The sequence below is a fragment of the Corvus hawaiiensis genome, chromosome 10, assembly GCF_020740725.1.
Source record: "Corvus hawaiiensis isolate bCorHaw1 chromosome 10, bCorHaw1.pri.cur, whole genome shotgun sequence".
Classification (NCBI taxonomy): Eukaryota; Metazoa; Chordata; class Aves; order Passeriformes; family Corvidae; genus Corvus; species Corvus hawaiiensis.
The window spans coordinates 24290049-24314341 of NC_063222.1; the positions used below are offsets into that span (position 1 = coordinate 24290049).

General features: G+C 48.7%; 2 protein-coding genes across 2 annotated transcripts in view; one reads left to right on the forward strand and one right to left on the reverse strand.

Moving 5' to 3' along the window:
• The window catches only part of SLC7A14 (solute carrier family 7 member 14), a 30811-nt gene extending 22234 nt beyond the window's left edge, over positions 1-8577 (forward strand). Inside the window, exons 5-8 of the mRNA XM_048314125.1 lie at positions 509-655; positions 1627-1835; positions 2352-3229; positions 4436-8577. Of these exons, the coding sequence (XP_048170082.1) occupies positions 509-655; positions 1627-1835; positions 2352-3229; positions 4436-4758 (1557 nt within the window). The 3' untranslated portion in view covers positions 4759-8577. The remainder of the gene's footprint in view (positions 1-508; positions 656-1626; positions 1836-2351; positions 3230-4435) is intronic.
• Positions 8578-11077: 2500 nt separating this feature from the next.
• CLDN11 (claudin 11) lies at positions 11078-21527 on the reverse strand. Its single transcript, XM_048314127.1, has 3 exons — positions 21091-21527; positions 18160-18324; positions 11078-12243 (listed from the first exon to the last, which is right to left on the reverse strand). The coding sequence occupies exons 1-3, from the start codon at positions 21314-21316 to the stop codon at positions 12011-12013; spliced, it is 624 nt and encodes a 207-aa protein (XP_048170084.1). The 5' UTR covers positions 21317-21527; the 3' UTR covers positions 11078-12010.
• Between the last annotated feature and the right edge of the window lie 2766 nt (positions 21528-24293).

Consider the following 24293-nt stretch of genomic DNA (forward strand, 5'->3'; position numbering starts at 1 on the left):
TTCCAAGCAAAACAGAGGTTGTTTGGGAAGCGGCTCACATCTGACGGCTGCTGCTCTCTCCTGCTTCCTCTGCGAGCTGATCTTGCTGCCACATGAGACATCTTGCTAAGGCAGAATGTGTAAACATGTTCCAGATCCCTACTAATAAAAATGGATTTGGGGTGGAGGAATGTGAAAGCAAACCTGAAACTGGTTGATTGTCTCCTCTGTCCCTGGCAGGATCTCTCAGCAGATTCAGACACTGCACAGGCGCAGGTTTGTAGGGTGAGCTGCAGATGCCTCCGGTGGCTCAGGGCACAGGTTGAAACCTTTTCCCCAGACCAGATCGGTGGGTTAGGGGTGCTCCCAGGGTCAGTGCCCAGCTCCACGTGTGCACCCCCTGACTGCTCACACTCATCCTTTAGCTCAGACAGGGCAGAGTTGGGCTGTTCCATTTTTGCTCAGCTCCCTCTCCCTGGCTGGGTGCTGGCCTCCCTCCTGGCACCCAGATGTTTGATCCTCCCCGTAGGTGCTCAAAGGGGCTGCGACCTGTTTCTATGCCTTCATTGGCTTCGACATCATTGCTACCACGGGAGAAGAGGCGAAGAATCCCAACACCTCCATCCCCTACGCCATCACAGCCTCGCTCGTTACGTGCTTGACAGCTTATGTGTCTGTAAGTAGTCCCTACACAGGTGTGAATGTACATAAATATGTATGAATGCATATAGATATATATTTATGTATCGTGAGTCCCTTCTGGGCGCCTGCACGGTGCCTGCCGAGGCTCCTCTCCGTTTGTTCCCGGGCTCCTGTCACCTGACGAGACCCCTCTGCCAGCTGCAGGGATGTGGTGGCAGACAGATTTTTTCTCATCCCCATCCACAGCTATTCTTGCACCCAGGAGAGCAGCAAAGAAGAAGGAGCAGCAGCATTGCAGCATCCTTTCTCTGTGTTTCTGGGAAAAGCAGCACTGCCTCTGCTGGAGATATGGGAGAGGATCCAAGTGAGAGGAAGGATAGGCAGGGATGGCTGTGTGAGATTCCACTGCACTGCACCCCAATAAAAGCATGTCTATGCTCAGAGATTTTCCCTGCAAAAAAGTAAAAATTAGTTATGAAGGAGAAAAAACACTCTTCTGACTATTTCAAAGAAACTCACCCACTGCCTCTCCTGAAGGGGAGTGGGCTTCTCAGGAAAACAAATTCTTTGACTCAAATAGGGCCAGAGAGTTGCTCCAAGCAATGCGATCTAGATTTGGGGTCTGCAGCATTATTCCCACACAGGAATGCAGCCAAAGTGAGTGTTACTAACCCTGACAGTCCCACCAGCCTCACCAGTCACACCAGTCCCACTTGACTCCTGCATCACCACTGAAGCAAGGTTCAAGCATCCCCTTCTTGCCTTTGGATAGCAGAGACTAAGACCGCACAGTTTTCTGGATTAACCACCCTACAGCAAAGTGCAAACAGTCCTAACTCCAGCATTTTACATCCCCTCCACAAGGGACATAGGGATACAAGCCAAATCAGACCTGAAATTTCTTGGGTTTCCACTCTTGAGAAGCAGCCCTCACGCCCTGAAAGTCCCCAGCAGCCCCCAGTGCTGCTGCTGATACCCCTGTCCTGCTCCTCTCGCCTTCCCCAGGTGAGCATGATCCTCACACTGATGGTGCCCTATGATGCCATCGACACCGAGTCCCCGCTGATGGAAATGTTTGTGGTCCACGGCTTCTATGCAGCCAAATTCATCATTGCCATCGGGTCCGTGGCCGGCCTGACTGTCAGCTTGCTGGGCTCCCTCTTCCCAATGCCCAGAGTCATCTATGCCATGGCTGGTGATGGGCTGCTCTTCAGGTCAGTCATGCCTATGCTGGCATTCATTTTTGGCCTCTTGGGATCTGAGGGGAAATTGTGCTGGAGAGTTGGGGGGGCCTGCAGGGAGCAATGGGCACGCACAGACTCAGTGGGTGCAGAATGGGGTACAAGCCAAAGCAATATCCTGGGGGGAAAATATCAGGACCAGTCTACCCTACAGTTTCTCATTTGGTGCTGGTACCTAGACGTTCTGATTACATGAGGATGAATGCTTAATTCAAGAGTTACTTGCAAAGGAGAGCAGTTTATTTGGATAAAATCTGGGTACTTATTTGCAAGTATCTGATCGCTCATTGCAGAGCTGGTCCGACCTAGATCTAACTCCAGAGTCAACCTCAGCGGTGTTGCCAGTCCCCAGCTGGAACTGAAGTTCCAAAAAGCAACAAGACCTGAAGGGACCCCTGAGTCTGTCCCCTGCAACTGGGGAAAGGTTATTGCAGCAGGGAACCTCTGAGATCTGTGATTTTAACTTTCTGTGACTGTTTTGCTCTCCAGGTTTTTGTCCCACGTCAGTTCTTACACGGAAACCCCTGTCGTGGCTTGTATCGTGTCCGGGTTCCTTGCAGCTCTGCTGTCCTTGCTGGTCAGCCTGCGGGACCTGATCGAAATGATGTCCATTGGCACCCTGCTTGCCTACACCCTGGTGTCCGTCTGCGTCCTGCTCCTCCGGTACCAGCCCGAGAGCGACATCGACGGCTTTGTCAAATTCCTCTCTGAGGAGCACACCAAGAAGAAGGAGGGCATCCTGGCCGACTGTGAGAAGGAAGCTTGCTCCCCCGGGAGCGAAGGAGAGGAGTTCTCTGGCCCACCGACCAACACTTGTGGTGCAAAAAATCTGCCGTCGCTAGGAGATAATGAGATGTTAATTGGGAAATCTGATAAATCCGCCTACAACGTGAATCACCCCAATTATGGCACTGTCGACATGACCTCGGGGATAGAGGCAGATGAGTCTGAGAACATCTATCTCATCAAGCTGAAGAAGCTGATCGGCCCTCGATACTACACGATGCGGATCCACCTCGGGCTGCCGGGTAAAATGGATCGTCCGACGGTGGCCACCGGCCACACGGTCACCACCTGCGTGCTCCTGCTCTTCGTCCTGATGTTCATCTTCTGCTCCTTCATCATTTTTGGGTCAGACTACATCTCCGAGCAGAGCTGGTGGGCTGTCCTCCTGGTGGTGCTGATGATCCTGCTCATCGCCGTGCTGGTGTTTGTGATCTTGCAGCAGCCAGAAAATCCCAAGAAGCTGCCCTACATGGCCCCGTGTCTGCCCTTCGTCCCTGCCTTCGCCATGCTGGTGAATATCTATCTCATGCTGAAGCTCTCCACAGTCACGTGGATCCGATTTGCCGTCTGGTGTTTTGTGGGTGAGTCCCAGGTTCATTTATTTTAATTTTTTAACTGACACTCTTTTGCAAGGGTGTTAATAATAACAACTTCCCTAATTAGAGCGCACAGGCTGATGCCTGGGATGTACCCAGTCCTTCTCATCTGCCCCTTGTCATCCTGAAGTTCTTAGAAATCTCATTTTATCCAGCCCCCGAACCACAGCTAAATGGAAAATTACACCTCCAGAAAACATCGGTTTCATGGAAGAGAATGACTCCATGCAAAGGTGACTATTTTGATGGCTTTTTTGATGCAAAGTAGGCGGGTTCTGGAAATTGCCTTGCAGGCAGGTTTCGTACAGACATCAGCCTGATTTCTTGCTATGTCACCCACTTGAGCTCTTCAGCAGCCCACACCACTATTTCAGCACTGCTTTTCCAAAGCCCAGATCTGCCCAATTCCAAAAGCCCTGGGAAAGTCAGATCTGTAGACTGTATTTCCTTTTAGCCCAAGTTCTTAACTTTGGGGTAGGGGCATCTTAGGATTCACAGACTGTTGTGGACCCTTTTTTTTTCCAAATTTAGGCTTTCTGACACATAACCAGAAGTCCAGCATATCCACAGTGCCTTACATTGCAACCCACTTACTCCACAAGCAAAAGAGAAATAGAGCAGCTCTCATAGCTCTTCCAAACCAAGCCATGGGGCAGGAGCTGGCACCTGCATTTTTGGGCTGGAGAAGACATACTCAATGCTTTTTTGGCCCTTGAGGGCAATACATGAAGCTGCAAATCCAGGGAAAGCTCTTCCACCTGGGAGAAAAGATGACTGCAAAGCATCAGTTTAATCTGCTGTGATTAAGCACTTTCCCCTGTGGATACAATGAATACCTCTTGAGCTGCCAGCAATGACAGTGGGTCAATTCAGCCACTGCATTAGGTGTGCTGAGCTCCACCAGCCCATCCATGGCTGTTGGGGGTGGGACATCCTACTGGTTTTTGTGGCAGAGATGTGTGGTCCTGATTTAACCTCACATCAGTCGCCCATGGCTAGTCCATGGCGTGTGGAGTCTGGATTTCTCTATGCACGTGTCTGGGGTAGGTTAATCCCATGATCCACTGGAAATTAGATTTTTGGATACATTTGCTGCCAGGGAAAGGTTTTGTGCAGGAAGGTGAGATCAGGTAGAGCTAGCAGGGCTGGTGGGTATCTGGGGTCCAACTTTCTCCCTCTTGCCCACCCCAGGTCTGCTCATCTACTTTGGCTATGGCATGTGGAACAGCACTCTGGAGATCAGCGCCCGGGAGGAGGCCCTGCACCAGAGCACCTACCAGCGCTACGACGTGGACGTCGACCCCTTCTCCGTGGACGACGGCTTCTCCTTCGCCCCCGAGGGCGAGAGCTACCCAGCCTGGGGTCCCTCTGAGGACAAGGGCTTCTCGTACCAGCAAATGGCGGGGGCCAAGGAAAGCCATCGGACAAGTAGCAGGTCGAAAAGCAAAGGCCGGCACAAACCGCCATCGGATGCTCTGATCGCCAATGACGAGTTGGACTACTCACCCGAGTAGCGGGACAGGCAGCAGGGCGCCGTGCCGCCCAGGCAATGAGGAAGGGTCCCCGTGGCTCCCCTGTCCTGCCCCACCCTCCCCAGGTCCTCCACCACCACCCTGCTCACCTCCGGTCCTCAGGACACACTCTGCAATTGCCGTTGACCCCGAACCAAAACCACCCATGGCCCGTCCCCGCTCCACCAGTCGGGTCTCACTCTGGTGAATGCTGGCTGATCCCCCAGCACCAGCTGATCTCCCAGCACCAGCTGCACCAGTGGAGGCAGTGGAGTGGGAGATGTGCCAAACCAGGAGGGTGTTGAGAGGTGGAAGGAGACGCAGGAGGGGACAAGTCAAACTGTCCCTGGGGAATGTCCACCCGGTGGCCTCAGCGGTGGGATGCCACTCTAACATTTTTGGCACTTTCTTGGCGTGTGTTTTTTTTTCCCCTTTGAACCACCTAGAAGTAATAGCTGAGCCAGAGGCACAGACGGGTGGGTACGTACAGAATGGAAATGGACACACTCTTCCCGGGGAGTAGCTCAGAGATGCATACTTGGTTCCATCACGGTGTTTCCATGGCCCGTTCTGGCTCAGTGCACACAGCAGTGCTTCCCCCATCCCAAGTCCAAGTCCATCCCCACATCCCAAGCCCAAATACTGTGATTCAAAATTAGTCCATGTCTCAGTCCAGCCTTTAAGTCCCAGCACGGCCTAACACCCCAAATCTGCGTCTGGGAGCCTGATCCCATTTCTGGTCATAGTGAAGGCTGTGACCCGCCCCTGGTTCAACCCTGCTTGTATAAATGGTCAACAAGGACCACACACTCTTCCTCTGAGCACCGCCAGTCTGAGGTTGGGCACTGCTTCCACCACTTTGTGTCTTTTACAAAAATGACTGTCCTGTCATTCCCTCACCGTACTGGGCACCTTCCAGTGCTCACTCTGCCCTCAGTGCTCCAGACACCCATCCATGCCCTCACAAAACAGCAGCATCCGTGGGTCAGCCACGTCTTGGCGGGGCTGGGCCATGGGTAGCAAGCGGAGAGGACTTGACGGCTGAAATTTGTCTCTCTACTGCTGTCTGCACCTTGTACAGTATTCTCTGGTTTTGACCTTGGCTTGGTGGGTGCTGTATGAAAAACACTGAAATGCTGCTCATTCCTTAAGCGTCCATATTTCAGTCTGAAATCAAACAGAGCTGGTGGCTCACAGGGCAGGGGTGGTCAGCAGGTGGATGTTAAACCCCCTGAACATGGCCACAGCCCCTAGAAGTGCCATCAGAGTCCCTGCTGCCAGCATCCCTACAGACCCATCAGTCAGCAGTGTGGGGGTTTGGTCAGTGATTAGCGGCAGGTGCAGTTGCGGAGCCCATCATGCTTAGTGTAAAACACTGTGGTGGAGGAATGTCTTTTTGAATAAATAGGAACCAAAACCCGTATCAGACAGCACCTCCCATCCTCCCCCAGCTGCTAAAGGCTGCAGATGTATCCATCCCAGGGGCTCCAGTGCAGCCCAGACCAACCCTAGTACCATGGGCTGCTGCTGGCATCCCAGGAGACAATTAACATCGGCAGGGGCAGGATTTCTGATATGGAAATATCCTTGTGGATACCAAGAACCATTAACCATTTGGTTCACTGGATGAGGCAGGGGCCTCCAAAACACCTGGCACCCTCTTAGGACAAGCAGGTGCAAAGGGTGCCTGGACCGGTGCCCATCCCCTTCACTCCTGGGACTCAAGGGCTTGATGGAGACGCTCTGCCTGGGGCTGCAAGTTTCCCTGCAGCTCCTGTCCCAAACAGTGACAAACTACAATCATTTTCTCCGTGGAGAAGAGCATCCAGTTCTGCAGATCTTAACCTGGATTGGTCTGGGCAAGCCAAGGGAAGTGGTGGGAGTGAGGATTTAGCTAAAGGACCTGTAAGTTTTGCTCTGGCATCGACTCCTGCTGTCCACCCCTACCATGCTTCTACAAGCAGAAATCCTGAGTGTGTCCCACCAAAAAGCTGTTGCCATGTGCACCGCTCACGGGCCAGCTCGGGAAACCTCCGTGGCAGTGCTGAGCTCCTCTCGCGACGGTCACCGCTCACCCATGCTTGGCTGCTCTCCTCCTCGATGCCTTAGAAGTACCCAAGAGAGATGGCACCTCGCAGGTCTGGCTTTATGTTTTCAGGGAGAAAGATTGATGTTATTTTCCTACCAGCTTTTGTACTATACCGTATCCAAGGTAGTCGTTTTCGTCCTGCTTCCGCACGGTTTTTGGGCATCTGCTGAGCCACAGACTCATGCCCAAGTACCCTGTTGAGTCGAAGCCCGTTCTTCTTGCAGCCTTAATCTCTTGCTACGGGGCAGTTACCAGTACCAGTGTCTGTCGTCACGTCTGCTCTAGTTATGCCGTATAATTCGACAAGGGCTTGACCCCTTGCTCTTTGGTGTCTGTAGGAACCTCTCCGTTGGATCTGAGTCGCCTTTTGGCTGCCCCCATTCCCTTTCATCCATTCTCCTTGCCCTTCCCAGGAAAGTGCTGGGGCAAGACAGCTGTGCCACATCCTGGGACCACCAGGGAACAGCATTTGGTGCCATGGCACTGTCTGAGGTGGATGGGCTGCCGTCAGCCCTCGCTGTGCTGGGGGTGGGAGCTGTACTCTCCTCCTGGGCCCACCACGTCCCACACAACAGAGGTGTTTAAGGAGAAGATGGCCAAGCCACAGGCTGGGTCTTGCCTGGGTGTGCCTATGGCCAAGGGCTGGTTTACAGGATCCCTGCTCCCTGTTCCAGGTGGCAGTTCCTGGGAGATGTGCATGTTCAGCCTCTGGGAACTCATGTGCTGTCTCTTGTAGCAGCATTGGGCTCTTCAGTGGGCACAAGCAAAGGCTGCAAGGGCAAAATGTCCAGGTGTGCCCATCGCCTCTGGGCACTGCTGGCCAGGGTTTGAGAAGAGGTGTAGGTGTTTGTTTTGCTGTAACCCCAAATCCAGCCTTTCCCTTGGGTGCCCTGAACCATCAGGAAGACACGGCAGAGCAGTACCATCCTGCTCCCACCCCTGGTGAGAGGCACAAAGCCCCTCCATGCCTGCCTGCCCTCCCTGTGGCACATGCCCTGGGGGGCCAAGTGCATGGTACAGATGGAGCATAAATACCTCAAACCTTCCAGGCCGACTCCGTAAGGTCTCAGCCCCTCCACGAATTCACTCCACATGGTCACAACCCCTCCAAGGCCCAGCACTCCGGCATCCTCCACATGGCAGCAAAATCACACCCCAACAACAAGGGATGTTGTAAATCCAGCTTGTAAATGACCTCCACTTCGTTTTGTTCAGTCTTTCTGATGTATATCTTGCTTTTTTTTTTGCAGGTGGTACTTTCTGGTGTAACAATTCTCTGCAGTTCTGGTATGAAGTTGGTGTATTTGTTAAAAGCAGTTTGTTCTATCCAAATTTTTTTTTGTGGTTTCCAGAAGCCCATTGGTGCATTGTACAATGGGATCTTGTAGTGTGTCATGAGAAAGAAAAAAAAAAATGCAGATATGTTATGGAGTGATTTTTATTTTCAAATGACTGTGTTGTTGACAACTATACATATAATACATATATATAATCAAGATACTAAGAAAAAAAAATCTAAATTTACCAAAATCTGTATATTTTAATAAATGCATAAAGCTTTATTGTGTGCCTTTACATTTAAAAATCAAAGAGGAGCTGAGGGATTTGTAAAGAAAGCCAGAGACAAATGTGTCTTAGTATTTGTTCCCATAGTAATGTAAATCTTTTAAATGAAAGACTAAACCAAAAAATAATACTAATAAAAAACTCCCTTGTAAATTTGGTTAAGCCAATCAGTACCTGAAGGTCTGATTTTTTTTTTCAGTGCTAAATTGAAGCTAGAGATTAACAAAATCTTGCTTTAAGTGCTTCAAAAATTCCATTTTAGAAGATCCGTTTCAGTGAGCCTACTTTGTTATTTACTTGCAGTGTTGTGAGAGAAAATGGTTATCCATTTAGACAATTAAAAAAAAAAAAAAAAGGAAGAAATGACCTAGAACCAATGAGCACAGGTTGACTATTGCAGTGCAAAGGCCTGGGGTGCCCCAGTGTCTTCCCATCCACTGGCACTCACCTTTCCTTGGGGGAACTGAGGTGTCACAGCACTGTCCCCTCCCTGCATAGGCAGCAGGGCTGTGGAGAGGCAGACACAGCTGCCTGTCCCCTTTGGGGTGCTCAGGGCCTCCAGCATGCCCCCAAGGGCTCCTTCATGCTGTCCCTGTTATTTGGGGGGTGGGAAGCCTGCCAGGTGCTCTCCCCATCATGGGGATGGGATCAGCAGCTCCAGCTGGTCCTGGTGCAGCTGGAGAGAGCTCTGCTGGGCATCAGGGACCATCACCTCCACACCGGGGTGACCACCACAGCTCACAGCTACCACTCCACACTTGGTGTTGGGAATGGTGTGGAGCAGTTTTTCAATTCAGGACAATTATATTTGATCCTATTTTGAGCCTTTGGATCAGCAAATGAGCACTAAAAGCCTTCATGAGCCAACAGTGCCGTGGCCAATCCAGACCATGAGAGCCCCACAGGGGAGCAGGGTGTTTTGGGAGGACACAAAGCAGGTGTTTCAGCTTTGATCCTTTAAAAATTACAGGAGTTTAATGTTCTATGTGCTTCCTCTGAATACTTCCCCTCTGTGGTGCTAGCACTAATACCCCATCGTATTCTTGGCCCCATCTACTCACACCCCACAGCTGCAGATGTACATTTCCCCTGCAGCTGCTGTGGAGCTGTTTTGCTTTGTTTGGTTTTTAATTCTCTTCCCTGAAATAAATTTTTTTCCTTCCTCTGAGCCGCTCTCCCAGGGCCTTTTAAGGGTTGGATTTGGGGTCGGATGCTGTGACTATGAGCAGAGCACGCAGAGCCCCAGCACCATCCCCTGCCAAGGGTCCCCAGCACCACGTGCATGAGGATCACGGAACGGGTGAGACTGGAAGGGACAAGGTGCATCGCAAGGGTGTGGGCAGCAAAAAAGTCCCCTAAGCGCTGCCTGGCAGGGCTCGTTCCCAGTCAGGTCACGCACCTCCCGCAGCACCAAAACCCGCCCCTGGGCATCCGACACTGGTGCTCCTGTGCTTTTCCCTCCCAGTTTGCTCCAGGGCTGCTTGCAGGGCAGCATTGCGGCGCATTTCTGCTCCGAGGGGTCCCACGCCGCAGTCGGTGCCGGGGTTAAGCGAGTAAATCCGCGGGCACAATCCACAATCCCCGGGCAGCCTGCACAAGCTGGCACGTCTGTGCCCCCCTCCGCCCGGGGCAGCCGCACATCAATGGCAGCACTGAGAGCGTCCTCCGGCGCGTACAACAACTGCCTGTGCCCTGCCTGTGATCTCATGGGCACAAGTGTCCTGCCACCGCCCGCCCTGGGGACATTGCACTGCGATGCACAGCTCACACAACAGAGCCGCGTTCAAGGCTGCTCGGTGTGGAAGGCAGATGCTCGGGCTGCTGCCCATCCCTGGGCCAGGCAGGCAAAGCGTCCCTGTGGAGCACAGCCAGCCTCCCTCTGGCTCCTTTGAAATGCTCCAGCTTCCCACGTGGATGAGGGGAGAGGTGGGAGCTGCAGCATCCTTGCCCATGGCTGTGTCGCTCAGTTTGGTTTCTCCAGCTGAAGCAGATCAAGGACAGTCCCGAATGCACGAGGTTTGACTGACAGCCTTGTTTTCCCATTATTCATCACCCCAAAAAACTTGGTTGCTCAGACCCTTCTCCTCCTCCTGCCTCTCCACTGGGGCTCTCCCCTTGCCCATGTCTGAACAGCAGCTATTCCTCTTTTCCTTCTCTTGGCTTACACAAATTGTTTGAACTGAGTTAACATCTTTGGGAACAGATGGGATTTTGTATCAGCGTAATTAAATTGCTACAGCCTCTGGTAAGGACAGAGTTAGATCTTGATCTTACAGAGTTTTAATCAGAGCAATGACCCCAGATCAGACTCCTACTTCAGTTGAGAGCACTTGCAGCAACTCGAGGTCTCAACTCCACAGTGCTCAGGGTCATCTCCACCACTTCAGGGGCTTTCTATTTCTTCCCAATGTAAAGAATCCCACAAGTGGCTACCATAGGTACAAGCAGCTAGTGGGAACATTGAAAGGATAAGATAATGGACAGCCCCATGCAGGAAGATTAGTCATAGTTTAAATATTCTTCATTTAATGCCACAGCAGAGTAGAATTTTTCATCCTGAACTGCTATTTAAAAAAAAAAAATCTTCAAAATCATTGGCAAACCCCTGTCATGGGAAAACTGGCTATGGAAACACACAGGAAGGAAGGAAAAAAAGTAAGTCGGAGGTTGCAGGTACTCTGTTATTTATTGTACAGTATTTCACTGAAAGTACAAAGGCATCATCAGTACTCACCAGAATTGTAACAGGTACATTATACTGCATGTTAAAATGTGCTGCTTTAACGAGGCAAGATGGAACACAAACTTAGAGGAAGAAAGAAAGGCGTTTAAAAAAATGTAAAAATACATTTTTTAGTAACTGATCTGTACAAAAGAAAAACAAAAAGAAACTAAACCAGAGGGCAGGGATTAGAGCCCCCAAAGTCATTTATAACTATTTAAAAAGGCACTGTTATCTACCATGTCATTAGGACCTTTGGGTTCGGTTTCCTTCATACTGATGACTGTGGGGGTGAGGGAAATACTGTTACTAAAATGATCAGACTCATACAAAAGTATTTACAGAGAAAGGCAGAAAAATCCCCTCCTCTTGTTCCAAAAGAGAAACATTTGCCTGGTGGGAGAGGACAGCCTTCCTCCCTATCTTCCCTCCCCAGCCATGCCAGAGCCGTGACCTTGAGCAGGGGAAACCAAACAGTGAGGAGCGGGGAGAAGCTGTCAGAGTCCTCCTAACAGTGGGAAAGTGTCTCTCATTTCTGTTTTATTGCTTTAAACTCTCCTATAATCAGGGGAGCTAGAAGATAAATCCCTAAAACCCGCACGACAACCCCAAACCATCCTGGCTGCAAGAAGATGGGGCAGGTGGTCGGGACAAAACGGGGAGGACCAAGAGGTAGGGCTGGCTGGAGCTGTCTTTCTAGAGAAAAGGGGAGGAAGAGACGGGGAGAATAATGCTTCAAACTACCAGACATTTGTGCTGCTTTTCTAAATCTCCCCCTGGGAGCCTGACAGCCGCTCGTGTCAGCAGAAGCAAACCCAGGGCACACGGACCCACCAGCCAAAGCATCCGACGGCAGCCGTGGGGCGTCCCCGGGGCGTCTACACGTGGGCGCTCTTGGCGTGGGTGGGCGAGCTGGATCCCGAGCCGTAGTAGAAGCGGTTCTCACCGAAGGTCTGCGCGTCTCCCGAGCAGCACACGATGACACAGCCGCCGAAGAGGCATAGGGCAGAGCCGATCCAGCCCGTGTACAGCGAGTAGCCGAAGCTCATGATGGTGGTCTCGCGGTGGGCGCACACCGGGAACCAGATCGTGGCCACCACGCCACACATGGCTGCGGAGAGAGAGGAAGGACAGCGTTAGGGTTGCGAACTGGAGGGGACTCCAGGGTGTCACCCGGCCACGGGACACACAGCATGCAGCTGGGGACAGAGGGGAAACCCATCCCTCCTCCATTCCAGTCCCATGGTGGGACCCAGAAGCAGCGGCATCAGGGCTGGGTCCAAGAGATCTCCAAGAAGGAGGCAAGATGGGAGCCTCAGGAGTGAGAGATGGAGAGAGAACAGCCATCTCTCTCAGGCACCAACAGGAAGGAAAAACAACTGCTGCCTGACACAATTTGATATATTTATTAGAAGGGAAACAGATTTGTTCCCTAGAAATATCTTCTAAGAGGGAAAAATGAGAGGCATCCCTGAAACTGATGTTCTGGAGAGGTGAAGAAATAGGAATAGATTAGACGTGAAGCAAGGCCATGAAAACCATATGGATCAGTGAGAGAATAAAGTCTGTGGACCAGTGTGAACTGGTTTAAATCCCTATTTCCACATGGACTCACGTGCTGTGTCCTCAGCCCATGTCAATCCTCATCATTGCTGTGGCTCTACTGAGTGGTCACATAAACATCCCCAAAATACCCCAGCACTCTAAGGAAGAGTAGGGTTTATTAAATACGAGCAGAAAATGAGCAGGGACAAAATAGGGGGCAGTTAGGCATTGCTGGAGTTTTTTTTATGGAAAAGGAAATGCCTCACAACTCCGGAAAACAGATTCCACTTCCCTGTGGAAAATTTCTATCAAGCGATGGGGACAAACCCAGCAAGGCTCTCCAGACATTTACTGAATTGAATAAAAATGGGACCTGAAGAGTCTGCAGAAGCAAAAACGGGATCCTATCTAGAGGCTACAGCGGGTCAAAAAATGACTGCAGGCTTCACATTTTACTTGAAATTCCATAGGGGCTTTTTCCACAAAAAGCAGGAAGGCAGCTGCACTGGTGTTGTGAGGTGACATGTGAGGGAGACAGTCCCCACAGAGTCCCCACATGCACCGAGGGCAACGGGAGTTGATGGTGTTAATCACCTCCCAGGAGCAGGTCCTAAAACAATACTCCTTGATGGCCTGTACATCTGAGAAGAATTAATCTGTCAATATTTACTTGCCTCCGGGACAAGCTGTGCAGGACTCCATCCTTGTGGCTATCAGAGAATCAGAGCAAAACAATAATAGGACCGTGGCAGCGTTACAGATTTCCACCGACCGTGTTAAAAGGTATCTGGAGGCAGTGTCAGAAAGTTAAGGTTGCAAGAGGGAAAAAGAAAGGGGTGAGATTAAAAATAAAATTGTTTAGTTAAAGCAGAGAACAAACCGTAGCTCCTGGCCGGTACAGCAAAAAACCCATCCCCAAAGCTGCAGTTATTGTGAGAGAAAATATTTTCTTATGGAAAAGAGAAGAACATTTGAAGGATGCTTATAAAGCCAGAAATAATTTTGAGCCTCCTCAAAGGAAGGGCCCTGCAGCTTTGGAAGGAATTTTGGAGAAGGCAGAGAGGGGAGAAGAGCATTTCTCCTGCGTGTGGAGTGGTCCTGCAAACAGCTCGTGAACCTCCAACGCTTTAAAACAAAAACGTATCAGTTGGGAATCCACAAAGCATTCTAATGGGCTCTGGGAACAAAGCTGCTTTGTTGTCCGAAAAAACACAATCATCTTTTCTTTCTCTGTCAGCAGTAAATATATATATTTTTGTCTATAGACTGTAAGAGCCTTATCTCTCCAGACCCTCCCCCACAAGACAGGACCGAAGCAAACACTTGCACTGGGGTGAGAAGAGCTCTCAGGGATGCTCACACAATGGCATCTCTTGTGCATGTGGCTCCACTACATGTAAAACCACCTTATTTTAATGCTGACAATACCAGAAAGCTGTGAAACACAAGCCAAGGACTTTGCATGGGTTCACTTGACCTCTCTGTCCTCAGAGGCCACCAGCTGCTGTCAGTCACCAGTGACCCCGCTGCTGAGCAAGAGGAATGCCCTGGAACAGGACTGGGTTTCATCGCTCTGCATAGATTAGGTTGGGCTGTAAATCCTCTGAGGGGATGGGAAAAGGACAGTCAGCAATTGCAATATCTCTCCATGGGCTCAAATTTTGTTCTGGTTGTACTACAGGGAAAGGCTGAAAAAAAAGATGATTTGCCAAGAAACCCAAAGAGATTGGAAAAGGAGTTTTAGGGGAAGTTTCAAGTTTTAAAATGGCTGCCTACATGGAAAAGGAGTGTGGATAGAAGTTACTATCCCTTCTCTTGTGCTAATGTCAAGAGACCCTTTGCCTCTCTCTAAACAAGAAATCTTCAGACAGTAGAACTGCTGTAGCCAATACAGTCTAGCAGAAAAATAAAAGAAGATCTGCAAAGAGAAGGAATATTTTCTATTAGAGCAACCGAGTCAGTTGGAAAAACAGGCCTGTTTTGGAACACACGTTTGGAAATCCTGCCTGCCTTTTGCAGCTGGAGTAGGCAACCTCGTAAAAGCCACTGTCTCTGCCTAAAAAATCATCTCAGCACTGCGTGGCATGGATGTCCTTGCTCTATCAGGTTGCTGTGAACCCACAGGGATACATCCCAGCTCACAGTGTTTCCAAGTCCTTTTTAACTGTGGATTTGGAGTAGCTCAGTCTGCTGAGCTGAAACTCTTAATACTCAACATTAGAGATGTATTTGAGTCAGATGGACGTGCACAGAGACAAGAAGCACAGAAGGTTCTTGAGGAGCTGGGGGAGAGGGAACAGGATTACTCTAACTCAAGGGACAGTGTGTCCCTGCCAAATTCCTTAACAGTAAGTTAAAGGCTTTCTGCAGAAGAAAGAATACTTTTATTTCACATCTAAATTTAACTATTCCGACTTGCTGACTCAAAGTCACATGGATTTCTCTTTCAAAGCATTTAGTCGAAAAAAACAGATACCATTTCTTTTTTCTATATTCAAAACAATCCTTTTATCTTAATATCTGTGGTTTACAAGTAAATCTCATGCAGTCTTCAGAAAAACTCATTAACATCCTTTAGTTAGTACACAATGGGTTATTTTGTAGTAGCAATTTCCACTAACATATTTCATCTATTTTCCAGCATCTGAATCCCTCTCCTCAATTGGGAAAATGCCCCCTTGGTTACCAGCAAGGGGTCCTCTAAATTAGTATCAACAACACGGGCTGGGCCAGGGTTTTTCCGTCAACACCAATGTGTGAAATGTTTTCATACCAGCTCAGAGCAAACCTCTGCTGACGGTTGTTTTCAGCCATAAATCAATTCTCTCGGTCAGATAGGATCAAGCAAAGCCATAAACACATCAGCAGCAGGATAGCAGGGCGTGCACACAGGTTGCACTCCAGCAGCCTGTGATTATCAGTGGACAGAAAAATCAATGGAATATCTGAGCCCATTGTTTTCCTGGCAAGTTTTCAACTTCTTATATACATAATTTTTTTTGGCTCTGTGCTGTGTTTCAATCCCTGTTTTCCCTTACAAAAAATTTCAGTGACAAACTGCCATCCCTTCCCCGAGCAGCAAGTGAAGCTTGCCATGGGGCCAGCTCCCCTGTTTGCATCCCCACTCTCTATTTCTGCTGCATTAGGGAGCGTTTTGGGGATCATTTTCTTTTAACAAGAGCTCTGGGTGTTGCTCTCCCCTAAGAGGAAAAGCCTGGAGCCTGTGAGGTTGTGGAAACCATGAGTGAGAATTCAATGGCGGGAGGGTGAATAAAAACAGTCCAGGGCATGTTACTTCTAGAATATAATGGATTTTAAGTCAGTATTGTATCTTTCAGGACCTGATCCGTGCTTGTTAAATGCTCTGGAATGGTGACACCTCATTTTGCAACTAACAGATCATTAATCAGCTTAAATAATGTCAAAGTCCTAAACCCTGTACATTATTCTTCTTCCAAAGGACTGTCTTGCTGATCAGCCTGGAAAAAAATGGGCTTTGTAAATGTAAATGTGGGCTGGTTTGCTCTTCTTTTTTTTTATAAAAAAGCAACTTAGGAGCAAAAGAAGCTTATTTATTCTTCATTTGTGATCTGACAAGAAAAGCATTATAGTAATTGTGACTAAAACATTGTGACCAGGCTGCTGATCCCAGCCCAGATCATTCAGGGCATCAGCGACACGAGTAAATCACTTCACCTGTAGGTGCTTCAGAGCTCACAGGGGTTAAAATCAGGAAGATTTGGTCCAAATCTGACCCAAAGAGCATTCGTCTGCCAACGCCTCCGTGATACAAATGTGAGAGATGTGATCTCTCACATTTCCTTTCCTCACAGGATCTACCTAGTGGGAAAACCATGTTCTGAGGCAGAGGGGAGCCTGGCTTACGGAGCACCACAAGTCTCCATCATCTCCTCACATCTGTTCTCCTCCCTGGTGTCCCACTGTAGAATGACTGGGATGGCATAGTGGCACACCAGACCCCAAACCCTGGTGGGACACTGCAGCATAGAGGGTTTCACTTGTTCTAATACAGCAGTACCCAACACTGTCACTGCAATTTGTCACGTGTGCTGGTCCTCTGGTCACCCTCTTGCCCTTTGGGATTTTTAGGGACAATCCTCCTGCCTCCACGTCTGCAGCCATGCAAGCAGGGCTGACCTGCAGCATGGTTCTCCTTGACTGGAACCAAAAACTCGTGGCTTTTGTGGCAAAGTGCAGCTCTGCTGGTCCTCCCTGTCCTGGGCAGGGCAAATCCATCAGAGCAGACTCCTCTGGCACTAGAACCTCATTCACAGGCAGAACCCCCCTCACTTTTTCTTTCGCTTTTCCAAGCCCGAATACCTGACTCAAGGTTCTGGGGCAGGGATGAAGGTCACATTCCAACAGGGCTGTTTGTGATTGGGATATCCTAGGCAGGCCCTATAAAGCTGATGTTAGGATTTCCAGCTGTGCCCTTAAACTCCACAGGCACCAGTAGGGCCCCTTGGACTCAATCCCTTAGATTTGGGATGTATGGACTTGTACTAACCCCAAGGTGACGGAGGAGGGATCACTTGCACAGAAGGAGCATCCAGAGGACAGCCCTTCTGAGTGTGCAGCTATATTCAGTGCCCACTTGAAAAAAAAGAAGAAGAAGAAGAAAGAAGACGGGCATGATGTCAGTGCTGGCCGCCAGCGAGCAGCAGAGCCACACAAAGAGGCCACTTTGCGTCTCCCCTCCTCCTCTGCCACAGACGGGTGAAAACAAGGCCCTGCAGGCTGTTGCTGAGATGACGAGGCCTCAAGAACATGCAGGTGTTGCATGGGGGACAATGAGCTCCACAGTCTGTGCTGCTCAAAACAATCTCCTCCACAAGCACCGAGGATGGGAAGAAATTCCCAGGGGAGCTTGGAGGCCGAGGATGATGCTGGCCAGAGGGGGTTGGGAGGCACAGGGAACATGCCAGCCCTCTTCCCATGTCAGTGCCAGCCCTCTTCCCATGTCCGTGCCACCTCTATGCTCCTTCCCCTACAGTTGCCACAGCACCAATCCCACTCAGTAAGGGCTTCCCTTCCCACATGCCTCAGCTTACATTCCCTGGATGCCCAAGGAAAATTTGGAGGCTATCCATTCCCTGTAAGTAGCTTGGAAGTTTAGACCTTTTTCCAAAAATCACTCCCAGAGGGAGCCAGCACGATCAGTGCCTGTAGGCACTGCCCGTGTGCGGTGGCCTTCCCAGAGAATCCACGCCCGAGGACTCCACAAGGCAAAGACAGAGGGATTCACAGCCCTCCCTCTAACCCTGCTTCACTCCCTGCCTCCTGCCCTTGTCCTCCCACTCCTGTCCATGCCTTTTGTCCACCCACAGGCTGCAGCAATGCTGGAGAGCTCCGGGGCCAGCCCAGCCTGCACAAATCCTTCCAGGAGAACATGCTCAACCAGCCTGCGCTGTCCTGGAGCAGGGGACGAGCTCCAGCCCTCCACACGTGGCAGGTGCCTTACCCAGGAGGATGATGAGGATCCCTCCCAGCTGGGACCGCCGGTACTTGGCCGCCCCAGGCTCGTGGCCCATCCGGATGCAGGGCAGGACTGTTATCAGCAGGAAGATGGCAGGAAGGCCCAGGACGGAGGCGGCGATCATCAGCGCTCGACATGCTTGGACATACCCTGTGGGCAAGGCAAGGGAGGAGGAGTTTATGGTCTGCCACAAGAAAAGGACATCTTAGACAAAAGCTCCTGTTGGATTAGAACCCAAGACTTGCACGGAGTACGGGAAATGGGTTCATCCCTGTGTGAGCATTGAATCTTCACCAGGCACAAGGCAGTGAGGCTGCAGTGCAGTGGGGAGTGCATGAACACGGGATGTGCAGGCTCACAGTTTTCCAACAAACAAATAAGCAAACAGCACTGCCCAGAAAACAAAAGCTCTTCCCAGAGAGACACTGAGAAATCACAGAGCTGGAAAATATGGGAGGGGAAAGTCGGAGAAATGGACAGGAAGGAGTTTCCCTATATCTTTTCGTAACAAAAGTTTGATTAAAGAATTTTAAAAAGAATTTAAAGAAGAATTTAAAGTCTTCAAGATTAAATAACAGGGATTTGAAGTCTCAAAGACTCTCCCATCATTCAGAGGGCTGAATAGTTGATGACCCACTACACACAATGCAGGTCCATGGGATGCTGCCAGCAGCTGTCCCAAGGCAATGAGCACCGCTGGCCTGGGAGGAAGAGGAAGAGGAGGAGGAGGGACACTCCTCACCCACGGCCCCATCCCTGCATTGCACCCCAGGAGCTCAGCCTGGCTGTGGGGTCTCAGAGGAAATCCGTGGTTTGAGCTGACCGCTGGCACAGCCCTTCCTTAGGGAGAAGACTGTACCTTGCAGAGCTGCTTGAGCTGCCTAACCAAGGGCCACGTTATTCCTCCGGGTCCCTAAGGACATTACAGGATCCCCTGGCACTTCATCAGCTCCCCTTCCTCTCCTACCTGTCCCTGTGAACAAGGCAACAAGAAATAGCAGGGACATGGGGATGTGGGGGTGCTGGGCAGGACCACGACATTTCTGCCACGCTAGGAGAGTCTGTGTATCATAACATATGATTTTAGAAATATTTATATACACTATGCATACCTAAATTTTATATATTTTGTATGCAATGTATATATACTGTACAAAAATTACATATAAATAAATTAAACCAGGTCGTTACTTGCATGCAAAAGAAAAAGGACAAATGTCAGATCTGCCCCAGTGCCTGGTGACCTCCCCCAGCTTTCAGGACAGTCTCAGCACAGAGAGAGTGCTGGCTCTCTGTCCCCTCTTAATAGTAAAATGAAGCTGCCAGAGGCAGACATGGAATTTCATGATGCCTCAACCAACACCAGCAAAGAGGGTCCTCGGGCACATCCCACTGACACACAGGTACAACACCAGGAATGAGGATTTTACTGCTCCTGGAAATGCAGGCACTGTGTGTACTGAATATTTCCTTGATTATTTCAAGAGGAATCTTAAAAACAATGTTACCTGAGGAGTTCAGGGCATAAAAGAAGACCCTAAACAAAGGAGATGGCTGTACCCAGTGTGGATTCTGTGCAATCAATCCCAAATGAGAATACAAACAAATTCATTTCAAAGACTTGACTCAGACAACAAAAGGCTCTAAATGTATTTCAGCTATCGGGTACAACAGGATAAATTTCCCCCTCATGCCAAGCTGTGGTTACCAAACAGGCTACAGGCAGAAACATCTTGGTTTGTGACTTGCTTCTGCTCAAGGGAAGCTTTGCTCTCTGCTGCTGCAAGACCCATTCACTTATTTATTAAGTTGCATTCCCTACTGTTTCTTTGGGGCAAAACCTTCCTCTGTCTTCTCTGCTGGATCAGATTTAACCACAGTAGCAGTAAGGAAGGCAAACTTACTAAAATTAAGCTCACACAGAGAAAAGGAGAATGAGAGTCTCAACATTGCTTAGCAGAGTGTGACACAGACCACGCTCTGTAACCGAGAGAAATTCAGGAATAATATTTTTAACCTCTTGTAAAATTATTTTCACAACAATTTAAACCAATAAATAAGGAAACATGAAAGCAAATTTCAAGGAATGGCAATTTCTGCCCTGTCAGCTTTGAGAGAGGCACCTCTGACATCGTAGAGGAGTTGCAATCTAAAACACAGCAGAATGAAGTGCTACAGAGGGAGCAGTGATTGAAACAGGCAAGATCACTAACTAAACTTACAGGAAGCAGATCTCACAAGACTTTGGCAGGGTTAATCAGCTCAAAAGATGTGTTAATGCTGATTAAACACCTTGCTTAATTTTTGCTTTGCAGTAAGCTAGATGAAAGTTACTATATCATTAAAAAAAAATCAAGCTAAATGTAGTTAGATCTGTTTGCTGTGTAAAAGTTCTGTCTTGCCTCAGAACCTGTGGCAAGCACAAGACCATCAAGACTAATGATGATCTTTTGAAAGATTAAAAGCCATAGCAGCATTAATAATAAATGCTGAAAGATTCATTATGCTCCAAATCACTTTAAGGAATCAAACCTTAATATTTGTAATAGCTCGCCATCCCCTTGAAATGCTCTATTATTACACCTCAGTGTTCTCTGTGTGTTTTGCAGTGCAATCCAGAGCCAAGACGTGAAAGGAACAGTGAGCTTTTACAAAGAGCAATGATTGAACATGAATGGGATTTTAGTAGCCACAGGGAACACGAGACCTGGGTACGATTAAAACCAGGTGTAAATCAATGAGAATCACACCAAGAGCTATCATTCACCTTCTTTAGTGCATTTAATGGATCACCTCTTGTGCTGATGAAGCCGAAGGAGCTTCACCATCAACTCCTGCAGCAGCAGCACCTGCACTGCTCAGGGCAATGCTTCAGCCCTCACTCAGGGTGGGGAGGGGAGGATGGGACACACGTACCTGGCAGTATGAGGATGTCCACGAGGGGCTTGCAGTGATAGAGACCTGTTGCCATGACACAGTCTGCCCACAGTCCCTTGGATCCCAGCTCATCCATTTTCCTGCAGGTGGTAATGGTGTAGCCGCATGTCACCACCCAGTCGTTGGTGGCCGTGGCCACAACCACCCCGATCCACCCTACAAAACTGCAGACAAATCCAGCCAGGTGCAGGCAGGTGGCCACCATCTCTGTCCTTTAGTGGGGAGAGCTGGACAGGACAATGCCCACGGGCGATCAGCAGAGCCACTCGACGAGATCCCTGCTGCTGGAGCAGGAGGGATGGGGTTTGGCAGGACCAGGTCCCTGATCAGGCTCTGCTGCAAGCACTCGGCTGCCTCTGCCCAGCTCCGTCCCTGGGAGGGGTCAGAGCTGCCTCCAGCCCCATAAAGCATGGGAGGAGCAAGTGGGGAGCCCCAACTTCTGCCAGAGCATCCGGAGCGTCCGAGGGGAAGGAGGGTGTGGAGAGGAGGAGATGCACAATCACACCCAACCGTGCTTGGAAAACAAACCAGAGGGGTTTATTCAAATGCAAACAGCCTGACTATTCGAAATTTAGCATCGAGGGAGAAAAATTAAGGCAGTGTTTGTGAGCTGAACTTTAATAGTCACACTGATACCTTCTCATGTAAAGGGAAGAAACGTGCTGGGCAGAGTTACTCATGAGATGGAATTGATCACCTCATCAAAGCCATCAGCACAGCTGCAGGAAAGGGACAGGATCAATCTTGGGTCTTTCCTGATGTTTCCAGTAACTGTAAGAATATGAAAGACCCATCACTGCATTCTCTGCTGTACCTGGGTTTTCAGAAATATTAACTTGCACTCACTGAGTCTTAAACACGTGTTCAACAGCACCTTAGTCCCATTTTTGAATGCTCAAATTAAAATGAGCAGCTTTTAACTCAGGCTTTCAGTCTGAGTAAATTTACTGTGCGAATTTTAGTACATTTGGTAAAACAGGAGCAGCTCGCTTCAAAGAGGTGGAGAAACTTCAGATCCTCCCGTTCTGCATCAGGAGAAACAGGCAGGCTATTTTCCTAACTTCGCTCTGTATTTTCCCAACGCGTATGTGTGTTCTCGCGTGCCAGCACATCCCTGAGGATATTCCATCGCTCCTCCAGCGCTGTTGGTTTTGCGAAGGGAAGGTTTGGAATGAGGCGGATGCCACATGCCTGGAGAGACCACTAGTGGAGAGCTGTCTGCGGTGCACGGGCAGGGAAAAGGCACAAGAAAGTGACGCAACAATGAATTTCATTCATTCCTAGAGCTGTCAGGGAGAAAGAAATACTGGAAACTCCACTCCGAGTTTAAAATGCCAGGAATTAAATATATCCCGCTCCTCATCCAAGGGTATTTTTTCCATTCTTTAACAAATAATGGGAAAAATACGAACAAGAGCATCCTAAGCTTCATTTGTCACCTGCTCCTTAGATCCAAAATTCAAGGACATGAGGTCACAGTTTTCTGTCAAAGCTTCATCTGAACACTGGAGGACTACCAAAATAGTTGAAAATTCTTTTTAAAGAGAAGCTTTTATAATAAATATAAATTTAATAATTGTTTTCACATTTGTTTTATATTGTTGGTTACTCCTGGAGTTTTTCCTATACCTGGTTTATGGTATTTCTGTGAAGCCAAGCTGCCAGCTGGCCTTCCATGAAATTTCCTGACATCTTTCCACCTTCCTGCACAGCTTATCCTCCTACTGCACCCACCTCAGGTGGAGCATGCTGTTACTGACGTCTAACCACCGCTTTTATGGTGTCTAGGGTTCAATTCTAGATGGATTTAATCTTCCCCTAAAAAAAATATTCCTGCTTATTTATATTCAGGAGATAAACTTGTTATCTCTGGGGTGAAACTAGCGCTGTTCCACTTCTTGGACTGAGCAATGGCATTGGACAGATCACATGTCACCTTCTGAATTCAAAAGATGACAAATTTCATCCCAAAGCTGAGGTTTGGGATCATTTTACACAGTGATAGTGCATGCACATCCTAGTGCACAACGTTACACATCCTTCCATAGTTCAGTCTCCTACATTTAAGACTACAAAGTCTTCAGGTTATCCGTAACAAATGTTTTTATCAAGGAGTATGCAGGAGCAAGGAGTAAATTTGATGCTTTGGTAACCAGCACTATTCAACAGAACTCGAGCTGGTGCCCACAGGGCACAGTGTGAATTATTTCATCAAAGTCAAGAGAGACAGGAGACATTTACTACTTTGTCAGGGTTGTAAATCACACCACCAACAGTTAAGTGAATGTAAGTTGGTATGAGACAAGTGGACAATGATTTACATGATCAGTAAAATAAGGAATGACTTGCCAGTTATATGCCAAATAAGCTGATGCATTTTGGGCAACAGTCTTAAAAGCTGTCTTTTTAAAAGTGAGTGCTACACAGGCATTTATTCCAGCAACAGTGTGAACTCCTTCAAAATCAATCTTTTTACCCTTCACTGACAGAGTTTTCCCTTGATCCACATTGTTCTCTCTGACAAAGACAGGCATTGCAATTAGTCATAGCTACCCAAGCTATCAACAGCCCCATGGCTTTCTCATCCACATGACTCACCTTGAACTTTTTCTTTACATTTTCAGCCTGATGGTTTTTTCCCTGTTTGGAAATACAGCAGTATGAAAAAGCACAATGGTATGCAGAAATAAACAAATTTAAGTGGTACAGTCAATTCTTAATTCTGTTCTATACTGAAGGCTGAGCTGATCATTGTCATTTTCATCTTTATCCTGGTTCATCCTGCTCCTTTCTCTCTTTATCTGCAAAATACAGGCAAGCACATGGTAGCATTAAGGGTTTGCAACTATCTGAAACACCATCAGGATTTCCTATATGGGAGAGCAGCTCCTTAATACAATGACAAAGTATTTTTGTACTGATTTGAGGGGAAGAAAAAATAGCAAAGGGAGTGGATATGCAGGTGCTTTCTTACCTGCCAAGAGAAACCTCGCAGTATGAATAAAATGCCCCAGAAAATCTCCAAAATATAATTAGTAGCAAGAGTTATATTTTACTACAATATAGGGGAGGTTAAGTGACCAACAGAATGCAGTTTATTGTTTTAAGTGATGGAAGCTCAAGGTAAATAAATTACTGTGGAAGAACATGCAGTTTAGAGGAGCTGCTCCCTCTTTTCTCCT

Bases quoted from the DNA above. Each gene is read 5' to 3' on its own strand.
- CLDN11 (XM_048314127.1), bottom strand. From the start codon at position 21,316: ATGGTGGCCACCTGCCTGCACCTGGCTGGATTTGTCTGCAGTTTTGTA. The intron at 18,325-21,090 runs GTACGTGTGTCC...CCTTGCCCACAG, and splicing joins GGACATCCTCATACTGCCAG to GGTATGTCCAAGCATGTCGA. The intron at 12,244-18,159 runs GTAAGGCACCTG...CTCTCTCCGCAG, and splicing joins GATCCTCATCATCCTCCTGG to CCATGTGTGGCGTGGTGGCC.